The sequence below is a fragment of the Stigmatopora nigra genome, chromosome 2 (genome assembly GCF_051989575.1).
Source record: "Stigmatopora nigra isolate UIUO_SnigA chromosome 2, RoL_Snig_1.1, whole genome shotgun sequence".
NCBI lineage: Eukaryota > Metazoa > Chordata > Actinopteri > Syngnathiformes > Syngnathidae > Stigmatopora > Stigmatopora nigra.
This window is the reverse complement of record NC_135509.1, coordinates 6,918,020-6,933,900: the sequence shown is the minus strand read 5'-3', so window position 1 is coordinate 6,933,900 and position 15,881 is coordinate 6,918,020. Positions and strand designations below refer to the sequence as shown.

General features: G+C 38.1%; 1 protein-coding gene across 9 annotated transcripts in view; it reads left to right on the top strand.

Moving 5' to 3' along the window:
* The window catches only part of magi2b (membrane associated guanylate kinase, WW and PDZ domain containing 2b), an 87,590-nt gene that overhangs the window by 13,985 nt on the left and 57,724 nt on the right, over window positions 1-15,881 (top strand). For all 9 annotated transcript variants that reach the window (XM_077742790.1, XM_077742782.1, XM_077742774.1 and 6 more), the window contains one exon: window positions 1,337-1,453. In XM_077742790.1, coding sequence (XP_077598916.1) covers window positions 1,337-1,453 — 117 coding nt within the window. The remainder of the gene's footprint in view (window positions 1-1,336; window positions 1,454-15,881) is intronic.

Below are 15,881 nucleotides of genomic sequence, written 5' to 3'. Positions count from 1 at the left end.
TGATTGCATCTTCTAGGAGTGGTCGCTCCACACCATCCTGATAAAACTTCAGAGTGTGTTCATGTACTTTTTGATGTGTTAGGCGTTAGCAACTTGTTCCCATGGCTGCTATCACAATTGGCTTGCCAAAAGACTTGCAAAATTGTCATTGGACAAACTGAAAAACAAGGACATTCCGTTTTATGGAGAGGTCGCTGGAGGTCGGTCATGTTTATTTTTTTGGGTCAATGTTACTGGAAGATGAGTATTCGCATTCAGTTTTCTTTTAAATGGACAACAAATATGTTTCCCAATGTAATAACTGAGGAGTTTTTTTAATGGCTTCTGATTGGACAATAGCTTTTCTCATGGCCAGTCTATGTTGAATAATATTCATATTTTACAATTTTATTCTTTCTGAGCCATACAATGAATTTAAGAGTCAAAATTACATACATTTAAACAAGTGCCTTTTCTATTTTTTTTGGTAATTTCAACTCTTTTAAAGTGAAAAAAATGAATATTTTTTAATAATATTCTTATAATCTTGTTACAGAAGAGTCTACTGCAAAAAAAAAGAAGATTAAAGCATTTCTAGATATAATATCTCAATTCTGTCACCAGGAATTTCCATATTTTAGCTCACAGGTTAGCAAAGAGCCAGATGCACTCATCAAAAGAGCCACATGTGGCTCCCGAGCAATAGGTTCCCTATCCCTAAGCCAAAATATTGCATTATTTTTCTATCGGGTTAAAAACATGGGCAAAAATCTGTTAGGAACTCATTAGCACACCAAAAAAATAGCAATAATTCACTTAATATTTAGTAAATTTGCTTGTTTTTGTAAATATTGGCGAATCCTACAAAGTCATTACCGTATTTTCACGACTATAAGGCGCACCGCATTATAAGGCGCACCCCCAATGAATGACATTTTTCCATATATAAGGCGCACTGTATGTATTATAAGGCGCACTGTCTATTTTGGAGAAAATGTAAGACTTAAGTGCGCCTTATAGTCGTGAAAATACGGTAATCATATCTATGGGTCAATATGACCTGTTACTTTTGAATTTAAACATAAAAAATCTTAAAATTAAGCATGTGGTGGGTTAAAAAAAATTCCCCCCCAAGACATTTTTGTCCAACCTTGTCTACACAAAAAAATAAAAGATAAATCCTATTTTTTTTTGGTGAACCCATCTGGCACCTCCTCAAGAACAATTTTTAACCATGACACAATCCTTTCATCATCAGTCAATGTCTGCTCGCCTGCCATTTCAAAAGGGATCGGACGCTGTCTATCCTGCCAACGTAGCGGTCACTTGTTAAGAAGCCCTGTCCTTTTGTCTTCAGGGGGCGTCGTTGACAAGGACCTACGGCACTACCTCAACCTTCGCTTCTCCAAAGGCTCGGTGGACCACGACCACCAGCAGATCATCCGCGACAACCTGTACCTGCGTACCGTTCCCTGTAAGTCTCCTCCACCATTTCCACCATTTCCTCCTTCCTCTGCGCAATTGCCTCCTTTACGGCCTCTTTATCGCTCACTTAGAGACACCATTTTTTTTTCCCGTGTTTGACTTTCCCCGGTCGGCGCCCTCAGGATGGCTCGCGCTCGCTCCCCTACTTTAAACACCCCCCCTCCCCCCTTGAACACCCCCCCCCCCCACCACCACATCACACACACAGCCTCTTTCTCTCGCCGTCGTCCGGCTGCCGAGCTTTTAGCCGGAGGTTGCCACGGCAACCAGTCTCTTGTCTCCAAGGCTTGTGTTGCAGCGACGCCCCACCCCCTTTCGTCTCATACACACGGCATATAAACCTACGTATATATATATATATATATATATATATATATATATATATATATATATATATATGTATATATATATATATATATATATATATATATATATATATATATATATATATATATATATATATATATATATATATATATATATATATATATATATATATATATATATATATATATATATATATATATATATATATATATATATATGTATATATATATGTATATATATATGTATATATATATGTATATATATATGTATATATATATGTATATATATATGTATATATATATGTATATATATATGTATATATATATGTATATATATATGTATATATATATGTATATATATATGTATATATATGTATATATGTATATGTATATATATATATATATATGTGTATATGTATGTATGTATTCAGGGTGACCTTTCGTCAAAAATAACCATAGTGAATTTTTGACGTGCATATTGGCAGACATGAGCAAGTAACAGACAGCACTGACCTTGAGGATGTAAACAATCGGCCATTTTAACTAATTCAGGATGAAATGAATTGAATGGATGCTTTTATTGTCATTATAATTCCATTTAAAGCAAGGGTGACTCTTGTTGGTTCGCATTAATGTTAACTCCATTTGAAGTGGGCCGGACTATTTTAGATAGAATATTTAGATTTTTTTTTTATATATGGATTAAAAGAAGTGGATCAAAAGCCCTGAATATTCAGTTTTTTAAAGATCTAAAATAATGTTGATTTTAGATTTTTCATTTATTTTTAGATTTTACAAAATGATTTTTGAACTAAAAATTCATTAAAAAACAACAATTATTGATTTAGAAGGGGGAAAATCCGGAAATTAATAATCTAAACTCCTCATTTAAATTTGATCCTAAAACAGAAAGTCAGCACTCATGATTTACTTTCTCGGGCCACACAAAACGATATGGAGGGCCTGATTTGGCCCCCGGGCCTCAACTTTGACACACGTAATTTAACCAAAATTTCCCAAAAACTCAAAAACATGCTAGGTTAGCTGGTTGAACGCTCTAAATTGCCCCTTTGGTATGAGTGGGCTTGGTTGACATAGGCTCCAGCACCCTCCGCGAACCTTTTGGATACAAAGATACATGAATATCACTTTCTAGATTCCAATGGGTTTATTTTATGTGTAATGCAGACACACTTGGAGAGATTGCAGTGTATATGTGTATACATTTTTGTGTGTGTTTGTGTGTGTGTGTGTGTTTCCCCTGCGCCTTTTTTTTTGGAGGGCCATGTCACTGCTGTCAGCAAGCAGCCGCTTGTGAATCAGCTTCAAGGCTGAAGCGGCTCCCCGCCATGACTCTGCAGACTACTAAACACGTTACATTCCGCTTAAATGCGTCTCGTGAGCACATTGTCGAAGCAAATGGAACATGAGTGTGTGTGTGTGTGTGTGTGTGTGTGTGTGTGTGTGTGTGTGTGTGTGTGTGTCTCGGTCGGGAAGAATTTTGCTTTAGTTCGTGCTGGGTGACATGGGGAACAAAATCACATCTTTTTATATATATCACCATATCCATATGCCACCATGCGTGTAGAAAGAGTCAAAGTATTAGCAGATTAATGTACAGCAAGGGTGTCAGACTCGATTTCATGTAGGCCGGACCATTTTAGATATAATATTTAGATTTTTTTTTAATAAATGCATTAAAATAACTGGATTAAAAGCCCTGAATATACAGCTTTTTATAGATCTATAACAATGTTTATTTCAGCTTTTTTAAAATATATTTTTAGATTTTACAAAATGACTTTTGAACAAAAAAACAGAAAAAAATGCATTAAAAATTGCAATTATTGATTTCAAAGGCGGAAAATCAGGAAATTTAATATACATCTATAGTCTTCATTTTAATTTAATCCTAAAACAGAAAGTCGGCACTCATTTTTGACTTTCCCGGGCCACACAAAATGATGCAGCGGGCCAGATTTGGCCCCCGGGCCGCCACTTTGACACCTGTGATGTACAGGTTGATATGGTAATATGACAAGAATTCATCTTGTAATGACCTTTTTCTTGCTTTTTTTTGACATTAACTGAACTAAAAAATTGTGGCCTGCGGGCCACATACGGCTCACGGGCCGTGGTTTGCCCATACCTGCACTAGCATATAGCCTCTCTAGGTCAGGGGTTTAAGTCAGGGGATCTTATTTGTTTTCTATCAAGTGTAAAATCCTTCCAAAATCTTTTTTGCAAGTAAATTTGATTGCTGCCTTTTTGGCCTTATCTTATTTGTCCGCCATTTTACTTGAAACTCAGTTTTGTTAGAGACGCCACAAAGTTCAAGTCGACCCGCTTGAACGCCTGACAAAACCAGCTTTTTTTCTTCTACTGGCTTTTTCAATTTCTAAAGTAAAATGCAATGGCGTGAAGTTGCTGCGTGTACACTGGTGACCCCCCCTGTAATTAAATGCCCATCATTTTCCAAAGCTTTGGCCGTGGGACGGCAGATTAGCTGGCAGGCGCCCCCTGCGACTCACTTTGATTCACATGCTGAATATTTAATTGGATTCTTAAACATGACACAAAATGTCTGACGTATGACCTTTTTATTATTTATGTATGTTCGTGATCAAGATATCTGACATAAGGTGTTCTCGAAATTAACCTCAATTGATCCTTTAGAATGTATTTATTTCATGTTTATTCATTCCTTGGGCGCACGGGGGGTGCTGGAGCCTATCCCAGCTGACAGGATGCCCGCCAGGCTTATAAAGCCCTCAAAGAAACCATAAAAATGCTAAATAAATAAGAAAAAATTACTAGACATAAAAAAATATTTATTATTTAGTCATTCCTTGGGCTCACGGGGGTGCTGGAGCCTATCTCAGCTGACTATAGGCAAAAGGCGGACATATTTTGCTCACATTTCGATTGTTTAATACAAAAAAAGCCTGGCTGCCCGTCAGGCTTATAAAGTCCTCAAAAAAACATAAAAATGCTAAATAAATGAGAAAAAATAACTAAAATTAGTTATTTTTTAGTAATTCCTTAGGCTTGCGGGGTGCTGGAGCCTATCCCAGCTGACTTTAGGCAAAAAGCGGACATTTTTTTGCTCACATTTCGATTGTTTAATACAAAAAAAGCCCGGCTACCCGCCAGGCTTATAAAGCCCTCAAAGAAACCTTACGATAACCAACACACTGTTGACACAAAAATAGCAAATAAAATAGAAAAAATAAGTATACGTATTACATTATTTAGTATATATTAACAATGAAAATCAATGACAGTATTCTCATTTAAAACTTCTTTTTGACTTTTTGAAAAGGAAATAGCAAGATGGAAGTATAAAAACTCTTGTTCTGTGCAACTGAAATACTTCCTGTTTTCACTCTTCTTCTTGAGTCAAATTTTGTAGATAAAAATAAGAAAATCTGCTTCCCCCAAAAATTCCCGCAATTTAATTTTGGGCTACTCCTTTTTAGACAAAAAAAATTGAGTGATAGACCATGTTTTTTGGCGACCACTCCGCGCAACCTTCACGTGCGAAGGAGCGGCTTGCTTTGTCACGTTGCGAAAAATGCCTTTTTGTTCCCCGTACCGCCGCGACCTCTCGGCTGTCAGTGTGCGTCTGTCAGCTTGACGAGCGGACGCCATTCTGCATCAAAACATGCTGCCAAGCTGAAGGATGTGGGCGGAGTTTTGCACGTGTGGGAGTCGGGACTCAAACTCCTGCCAGGCCACCATATTTGCGCATTGACCACTTCCTATTAAATCACCTATTTTTTTATTTTACATTTTTAATTTTTTTATATTAATTCAAGGCAACATTTGAAACCAATGGACGTCCAATCCATTTGATATATTATTCTAAATTTATTCTACAAAAACACTATTTTTTTCCTGAATTCTAAAGTAATATAATAATAAATAACATAATATTTACAGATAAGCTAATTAGGCGCCTTATTGGAAAATTAATTGCTGATTAGCCAGCGATTGAAAAAAAATCGTTTGCGCTAGCTGTGCTACAACGAAAGTTTATACATATTTAATTACTAAACAGGCGGTAAAACTGCTTTAGCGAAGGGATAAAATGGATTCATGAATATAAATGATTCTTTGTTTCACAAATCTTACTTAGATTGAGCAAATAATAAAAAATGCAGAAATAAGGTGCTCCATTCAAAGTGTGGGCGGAGGAATAGAGTGGAATTTATAGTTTACATACTTTATTTGAAATGAGAGAGTGAGCAGTGAAATAGTTTTTTTTAAATACCTTTTTTAAATAATAATGATAATAATGATTAGAAAAACATTAGATACTTTTTTGAATGTATTTTTACAATTGGGATTTGACATAAAAACATAAAATTGACACGTCGGGGCCACTCAAAATCATTCGGCAGGCCATATTTTGCCCTCACTCCGCCTTTTTGACACCCACATAAATTTTGTATTTAGTTCTGGAAGAGCAATTTTTAAAAATCAACAGATTTGCGCATCAATGACAAGATGAGTCAAAACATGACGGACATTAATTAAAAAAAAAATTATTGATTAATATTATTCCAAATTTATTTTCCATAAAATCACTAAATATTTTCTCATTTCTTTTTTCCCTGAAAACCAAAATAATATAATAATTACAGATAAGCCAATTAGGCATCTCATTGCAAAATTAATTGCAACATTGCTAAAAAACACTAAATATTTTCTTATTCTTTTTTTTTTTCCTGAATACCAAAATAATATAACAATAAATAACAGGATATTTAAGAACAATTTTTAAAATGCAACAAACTTGCGCGTCGACGAAAAGACATGACGGACATTAATTAAAACATTTTTGTATTAATTAATATTATTCAAAATGTATTTTTTCCCAAAAAAATCACTAAATACTTTCTCATTAATTTTTTTCCTGAATACCAAAAGAATACAATAGTAAATAACATGATATTTACAAATAAGCCAAATAGGCATCTCAAAATTAATGGCTAATTACAATATTGCTATCCTATAAATACACATAGCAAAAGTTAGCAACCGCGACGCTTTCATGTTGATGTTTACAAAATGGCAGTTCCGGATAAAGATAATGTGTCAAAAAATGTTGTTGGAAAAGTGTTGCTTTCTATGACTAAAAAGCCTGCAGGCTAGTATAAAGACTTTGCAGGAATAATTACAGTATGTGCATTTATAATGACTCAATAGGGAAGCACTTTATGCGCGCTTGTACCTTGACTTATGAGTTTAATTTGACCCTTGGTTCCGGAGGGCCACCAAGGTTTTTGCTGAGAAAATGAATAGTTTTTATGCCGAGGAGACGGCGTTTGGCCATCGGGGCTTCAATTGTGGACTAAAACAGCTCATTAATAGTCTTTTCTGTTTCGTTGTTTTTGCTATGTTATCAGTTCTGGGGCGCTCATTTTACTCAATGACGGTGCTAGACGTCTAATTTTGACTGGCTCCCGTTTAAAATGTTTAGCGCGAGTTAAATAGCATTGAAATATAATAATGACAACAAAATTAGTGTTATTTTGTAAAAATCAGTTTTTTTCAGCAGTTTTTATTCATTTAGTTACTTTCTTTATATTACATTTTGAAAATAATGAAAATAATAGTGATTGTTCTAAATAATATTGAATAAAAATGTGAAAATATAAATCTGTTTGCACTGAATATAATTAAATATGTAAAAAATACACAACATATAACAATTCAACAATAATGGATACTAATAATCATGCACGTGTGATGACCTTTCTGACCTTTGACCGCATTACCCCAACATTTAATTAATCATATAACCTGCGACCAAACGTCCGGGCGCCCAAACCTCCGGGCGACCAAACGTCCGGGCCACCAAACGTCCGGGCCACCAAACGTCCTTCCACCCAACGTCCTTCCACCAAACGTCCTTCCACCAAACGTCCTTCCACCAAACGTCCTTCCACCAAACGTCCTTCCACCAAACGTCCTTCCACCAAACGTCCTTCCACCAAACGTCCGTCCACCAAACGTCCGTCCACCAAACGTCCTTCCACCAAACGTCCGTCCACCAAACGTCCTTCCACCAAACGTCCTTCCACCAAACGTCCTTCCACCAAACGTCCTTCCACCAAACGTCCTTCCACCAAACGTCCTTCCACCAAACGTCCTTCCACCAAACGTCCGTCCACCAAACGTCCTTCCACCAAACGTCCTTCCACCAAACGTCCTTCCACCAAACGTCCGTCCACCAAACGTCCTTCCACCAAACGTCCTTCCACCAAACGTCCTTCCACCAAACGTCCTTCCACCAAACGTCCTTCCACCAAACGTCCTTCCACCAAACGTCCTTCCACCAAACGTCCTTCCACCAAACGTCCTTCCACCAAACGTCCTTCCACCAAACGTCCTTCCACCAAACGTCCTTCCACCAAACGTCCTCCCACCAAACGTCCTCCCACCAAACGTCCTCCCACCAAACGTCCTCCCACCAAACGTCCTCCCACCAAACGTCCTCCCACCAAACGTCCGTCCACCAAACGTCCTTCCACCAAACGTCCGGTCACGCTTTTAACACTGCTATTGTCGCAGAAACACCGAGACGAGTTCGCATCATCACTTCTGTTATCTTGAGTCTTCCAGCGCATTCTTTGGCGTCGTCACCTAACAGGACTCTTTTCCCCTTCCGTATCCCCCCCCCCCCCCCGTTAAGTACCGGCTCCGTGAACATCGAGGCGACGTTAGCGGCCAGGCAATTACAGTGGCTTTGACTCTCGGTCATACGATACGAGCCTGTGGACTGCCAGGACAGCTTTCCTATAACCTTCTGTCAAGCCGGCTGAAATAGAAAGATCTCTTTTAATAGGACTCTCCACTCCAATGAAGGGCGAATGGCACATTCAGACAGATTCATGGGCCTCAAAATAGCTTGTTAGTCTAGCCAGTCACAAATTCCCCCAAAAAAAAAAACAATTACATTTTACACGGCGAAAGGGAAGCTTAGTCATCATCGATGATACGACGATGCCTTAGTTAATTGGTTGATGCGTTTGCGAACTGAGGCTCGAGTAAATGTCAGCGCCAAGCCAGTGTCACTAGAGTCCCATCATCGCCGTTCATTAGTCTGATCTGGGAAAGAGTGCAGACGTGGACAGGCGCAACAACAACAACAACAACAACAACAACAACAACATATCTGTGACGCAAATGTTCTCTTTACGCAGCTGCACAGGGGGGAAAGGAGATACCAAAGGACGTAATGGCAATATGGAATCGTTGTAGCTTAAACACAGTGGTTGATAGCCCTTTTCTGACTGTGTAAAAGCTTTCATTTTTGTTATGGATTTGGTTTTTTGTTTGGGGATTAAAGTTCCTTTTGTGAATAATGGGGTCTGAAAACATCAATATGTGGATTTATGGATGTTATTTTAGCTGTTTTGTGGCTAGGTTGGATGAAACAAATGCTATGCTAGCTCTAATGTACGTGTTAAAGTGGCGGCCGGAGGGCCAAATCTGGCCCGCTGGATCATTTTGTGTGGGCCGGGATAGTAAATGATGAGTGCTGACTTTCTGTTTTAGGATTAAATTAAAATGAAGAGTATAGATGTATATTCAATTTACTGATTTTCCACCGTTTAAATCCATAAATGTACATTTTTAATCCATTTTTGTGTGTTTTTAGTTCAAAAGTCATTTTGTTAAGTTTTAAAATATATATAAAAAAGCTAAAATAAACATTGTTTTAGATCTTTAACAATTGTATATTCAGGGAAAATGCTACATTTATGTGGATTTATGGACCGTTGCGTTATTTTAACTTATTGTTTCATGACTAAGTTGGACGAAACAAACGCTATGCTAGCTCTAACGTAAATGCTACATTTGTGGATTTATAGACCGTTGCATTATTTAAACTTATTGTATTATGACTAGATTGGACTACAAAATAGCTATGCTAGCACTAATGTTAATGCTACATTTATGTGTATTTATGGACATTGACGTTATTTTAGCTTATTGTTTTGTGACTAAGTTAAACGAAACAAATGCTATGCTAGCTCTAACGTAAATGCTACATTGATGTGGATTTATGGACGTTCCGTTATTTAAACTTATTGCATTATGACTAGGTTGGACTACAAAATACCTATGCTAGCACTAATGTTAATGCTACATTTATGTGGAATTATGGACTTTAGCGTTATTTTAGCTTATTGTTTCATTACTAAGTTGGACGAAACAAATGCTATGCTAGCTCGAACGTAAACATTTATGTGGACTTATGGACCCTTGTGTTATTTAAACGTATTGGATTATGACTAGGTTGGACTACAAAATTGCTATGCTAGCACTAACGTAAATGCAACATTTATGTGGATTTATTGACTTTAGCGTCATTTTAGCTTATTGTTTAGTGACTAAGTTAAACGAAACAAATGCTATGCTAGCTCTAACGTAAATGCAACATTTATGTGGATTTATAGACCCTTGTGTTATAATAATGTATTGTGTTATGTAAATCCAACATTTATGTGGATTTATGGACCTTTATGTTATTAAAACTTATAATATTATGACAAGTTGGACATAAAAAATGCTGTCTTGTCCAAAGTCAGTTGGGATAGTTCTCATAGACCCGACTGTTTAAAAAGAATATTTAAATATTGCTTTTCTGTTTATCAGATTAGTCACTTGACTAATTCACAATCACATTTGCATTCAAATGGAAGACGCCTAGCGCCGTTTAGCACCAATACCACAATATTTCGGTTTCTTCTTCTTCTTCTTCTTCTTGCCCGTATGGATCATTCTGTTTATGCGTTTAGATTTAACGGGCTAAGCTGATGAATGAATAATGGCGCTCGGCACTGAGGTTTATTTGTGCGAGAAAATGTACTATGTACTTCATTCCCGAGGGAACGGCTCCTTAAAGGGGCGATTTGCCTGCCGGCAGAGTCTTGTTATGGATAGCCGATACGCTTTGATGTGCTTGTGGGCTCCCTGCGGAGTGACTGGCACTTGGCGTCATTCTTGTTGCTTTGCTTACTAAAGAAAACCGCAACATGAATTAGGTTGGGCACCATCCATTAGGATTTCTCTTTTTTATACATTTTTTTTAGGTCTGATCGGCAATTTTACAACAAAATGTATACGTTTAAATGAAGTTTTTAATCGTGTGTCGGTTAGCATTGGACAGATTTGTATGTGTGTTGAATAATTTATAATAACTAGCTAAAAGAAATGTAAATTTGTTCAGGTATTATACTACCTATTTTTGCGATTATTGCCGCCATGTTGGTCCGTGATATTCGAGGGATTACTGTAAACACATTTTTGTTACCCTCCTTCCTTCTCATTCAATTTGTTCTTATAGAATATTATCATGAGAAAAAAATCAGGTTGAATTGCATCCACTTAAGCAAATAACATCATAACATTTATTTAACATCTTTAGTTTCAAGAAAATCTAATGCAACAAAGCTGTATATTTTTACTTGTCATATTTTATGCGTTGACAGGAGCTTCTTTACTTGCACTTGTCTTGTTGTTTTTATTTTCTTTATTATTTTTTTTTTACTGGATAACAAAACATCTCCATAAAGACTTTAATGACTCTCTCTCTGTCCTCTAGAAAAATGTTCATAAGGCCCACTCAGTTGTTTTCCACTTTCGCTTCATAAAACAAGAGACTTTGGCAGAAGTAGCTTAAACGCTGTTTGGCCCGATCTACATCCGGATAATCGGGCTCAAATTTAATATTTTTTTTCCACTTTTCTGATCAAGCAATGACTCGTTAGAAGAGATGACTCATTGGTTTATTGTAATATATTCAGGGTTATCGTTTTGGAGCTTTGGGAGGATATTTGAAGCCAATGAGTCATGCTAATACACTATTTGAACATATTTTATGAAAATGGCTAAAACTATTGTCGTGTTTAAATCAGGGGTGTCAAAATGGTGGCACGGGGGCCAGATTTTTTTAGAAGTTGATTAAAAGAACTGTATTAAAATCCGTTTTTTTATAGAACAATTCATATTTTAGCTTTTTAAAATATTTTTGAGATTTTACGAAATTATTTTTGAACTAAAAACATAAAAAATGGATTAAAAAATGACAATTATTGATTTAAAAGGAGGAAAATCAGGAAATTTAATATAAATCTATACTCTTAATTTTAATTTGATCCTAAAACAGAAAGTCGGCACTCATGATTTACTTTCCTGGGCCACATAAAATGATACGGCGGGCCAGGATTGGCCCCCGGGCCGCCACTTTGACACCTGTGGTATAGAGAAAATATAATACTCTTCCCTTTTTTATATAAAAAAAATGTAATCCACATTTTTAGTTTTAGAATTTTTATTTTTTACATTTCTTGATTTTCTGGATCTGCTACATCCAACACTGCTCCATTTGAATTCCCCTCATAATCACGTCTGCTTTGTTGCCATGGTAGTGGTAGTCGCGTGTTGTTGTGGCGGCAGCCGCTTGTGTCCAAATGCTGCCGTGTTAAGAGTGCGCTTTGGAGTGCAAATGAGCAAGTGAGTGTGTTTGTGTGTTTGTTCTTTGTCTTTTATTGGGTTGCAGACCTGCTGCCACACTTCACATTTGCTGGAGAAAAAAAAAAAACAGCCGGCCCCAAATAGCCTTTGTTTGGATTGCAATGATGTAAGCAGGAAGTCAAGTCAGTCCATTTCTTTCCATTTTTTTCTAGTTGTTTCTTTATAACATGGTCTTTTGCTAAGGATTTAAACTTTCGGGGATGCTTTTTTAAGGTTCCTTATGAACTCAATTTATTCTGTACGTACAGTATGAATGCGCTACAAACCTCTAGTCCAGCAAAACAATCAACCTGACCATTTAGCGGACCACTTACGACCCACGGCCCGCACTTTGGACACCCCTGACCTGTTTTTAGAGCGCGTGACTTAGAGTGCTTGAAGAATACCCACGCAAGTATAACATAGCATAACATAACATAGCATAACATAACATAGCATAACATAACATAGCATAACATAACATAGCATAACATAGCATAACATAGCATAACATAGCATAACATAGCATAACATAGCATAACATAGCATAACATAGCACAACATAACATAGCACACCATAACATAGCACAACATAACAGCACAACATAACATAGCACAACATAACATAGCACAACATAACATAGCACAACATAACATAGCACAACATAACATAGCACAACATAACATAGCACAACATAACATAGCATAACATAGCACATCATAACATAGCACAACATAGCACAACATAGCACAACATAACATAGCACAACATAACATAGCACAACATAACATAGCACAACATAACATAGAACAACATAACAGCACAACATAACATAGCACAACATAACATAGCACAACATAACATAGCATAACAACAGCAAAACATAACATAGCATAACAACAGCAAAACATAACATAGCATAACAACAGCAAAACATAACATAGCATAACATAACATAACATAGCCTAACATTGCACCTGCCCGGATGGAAATACCCAAACGGCTAAATCTTCGGACCACCTTAGCCCACACCTTTTTTCATTTATGATAATCAGTCCATCGATAGTCTATTTTTAGCATCACCCCCACGGCCTCCTCCGCTTGCCAGCTTCCCGTCTTAATTATACAAACATTCCTCATGCGTGAACGTTGAAACCGGCGGTGCTCTCGGTCTTCAGCCGGCCCCTTTCCATTATTCAAGAAAGGTCTTTGTCCTGCCCCAAATCCGACGGAGTTATTGCGGCATGTCAGCTATTTTGGCTTGGCTTCCAAATGGAATTTCCTTGTTCGCCTTCTGCGTGGCATCTTAGCCGCCGCACTCTCCCTCCCGGTCCTTCCCTCGCCACTTCCACCCGAATTGGTAGCTCAGCAGCTTATTATACACCTGGAAGGATTTGAGTGCGCACCCACATTAGTGGAAGGAAGCTGTTACTAGTTACTATGCTCACTAGAAGTCGACTTTACACATACTTTATATGGAACGAGTGGTTAGCACATTGGCCTCACTGTTCTAAGGTCGTGGGTTCGATCCCAGGAGTGCCCACGCTGTGTTTTCTCCCCTGGCTTGCATGGGTTTTCTCCAGGTACTCCATTTTTCTCAAAAACATGCATGCTAGGCTAGCTAGTTGAATACCGAAAATTGCCATTAGCTATGATTGGTTGTCCTTTGTCTTCTTGTGCCTTGTGATTGGCTCGCCACCGATTCAGGAGGTCCCTTGTCTGGTGCCTGTAGTTAGTTGGGATAGGCTTCAGCACCCCTGCTACCTTAGGGAGGATATTTTTTTCTAAAAATAGAAGTGAGCTCAGCTGAACATTTGACCACTTAGCCACAATGCTCCATTAATTATGGATTGTATTCATTATATTTTATTGAGCTGGAATCATTCAAGGTAAGAAAATCCAATCTAAAATAACGGGTTTGGTTGCCCTTGACGACAATTGACTTACAATCTATTTGAGGCTGCCAGCCTTGCTCATTTCAAATGGATTGGACGTCTATCGCTCTGAGTAGTAGTGAATGAGTTAAGTTAGCTAAATCTATCATTGAATTTGTGAAGGGATGAACAAGATTGTTGTATTTTTGCCTAAGAATGAAATGGGAAAAGTCATTTTTATAGTGATTGGAAATATGTCGTGTTATGGGGTTGTTTTGCTTCATCAGGGACTGGTGCGCATAGAATCAAAAGTAGAGGACATCATCAAGTAAAAGGGGAAATAATGCTTACATACTTGGGTACTTGGAGTAACAAAACCACTTCATCATATTTATATCAGACCACTTTAATTTAGCAAAATAGGAAAAGTAGATATCTCATTAGAATTCATGACCATGTAGCGGGTTAAAGTCTGCATCTTAATCTATATTTGCATGTATATATCATGTTTTTTTTCTGCTTGGCTTACAGTATGTGGTTTTACATGAGTGTGTCTCCTCAAGAAGCAGTGGGAGGCTAGGCCACGACGGGTCATCAGTATTCCGGAAAATTCGTCTCCCTGTGGTGTGGGCAGCAGAATAATTAGATTGTGATTGTCCCAATCGATAGGTATACCAGTCAGAAGGCGGTCGGCCAAGAAGCACATGTTCTACTTACAGATACATTTTGATTTTCTGCGGGAAATGCACTAAACTTTAATGTACTCTGCTCCGTATCACAGTGCCATTAAAGCCCCTTTAATGGGTGCTCGGACGTTTGGTCGCCGGTCAAATGGTGACAGAGTTTACTGTTGAAACCAGCTCTCAAAATTATATTCATGAGAGAAAGTTTAATATCTAAGTGAGAGAATTTAACATCTAAAAGAGAGATTACAATATCTAACTACTGTTTAATATCTTAGTACATTTGACCGGCGACCAAACATCCATGCGACCAAACGTCCATGCGACCAAATGTCCATGCGACCAAATGTCCATGCGACCAAACGTCCATGCGACCAAACGTCCATGTGACCAAACGTCCATGCGACCAAACGTCCATGCGACCAACCGTCCATGCGACCAACCGTCCATGCGACCAAACGTCCATGCGACCAAACGTCCATGCGACCAAACGTCCATGCGACCAAACGTCCATGCGACCAAACGTCCATGCGACCAAACGTCCATGCGACCAAACGTCCATGCGACCAAACGTCCATGCGACCAAACGTCCATGCGACCAAACGTCCATGCGACCAAACGTCCATGCGACCAAACGTCCATGCGACCAAACGTCCATGCGACCAAATGTCCATGCGACCAAACGTCCATGCGACCAAACGTCCATGTGACCAAACGTCCATGTGACCAAACGTCCATGCGACCAAACGTCCATGCGACCAACCGTCCATGCGACCAAACGTCCATGCGACCAAACGTCCATGCGACCAAACGTCCATGCGACCAAACGTCCATGCGACCAAACGTCCATGCGACCAAACGTCCATGCGACCAAACGTCCATGCGACCAAACGTCCATGCGACCAAACGTCCATGCGACCAAACGTCCATGCAACCAAATGTCCGGTCACGCTTTAATGTGCCACAAAAAGAACAACAGGAATGAAAAAAAATATGATTTCCT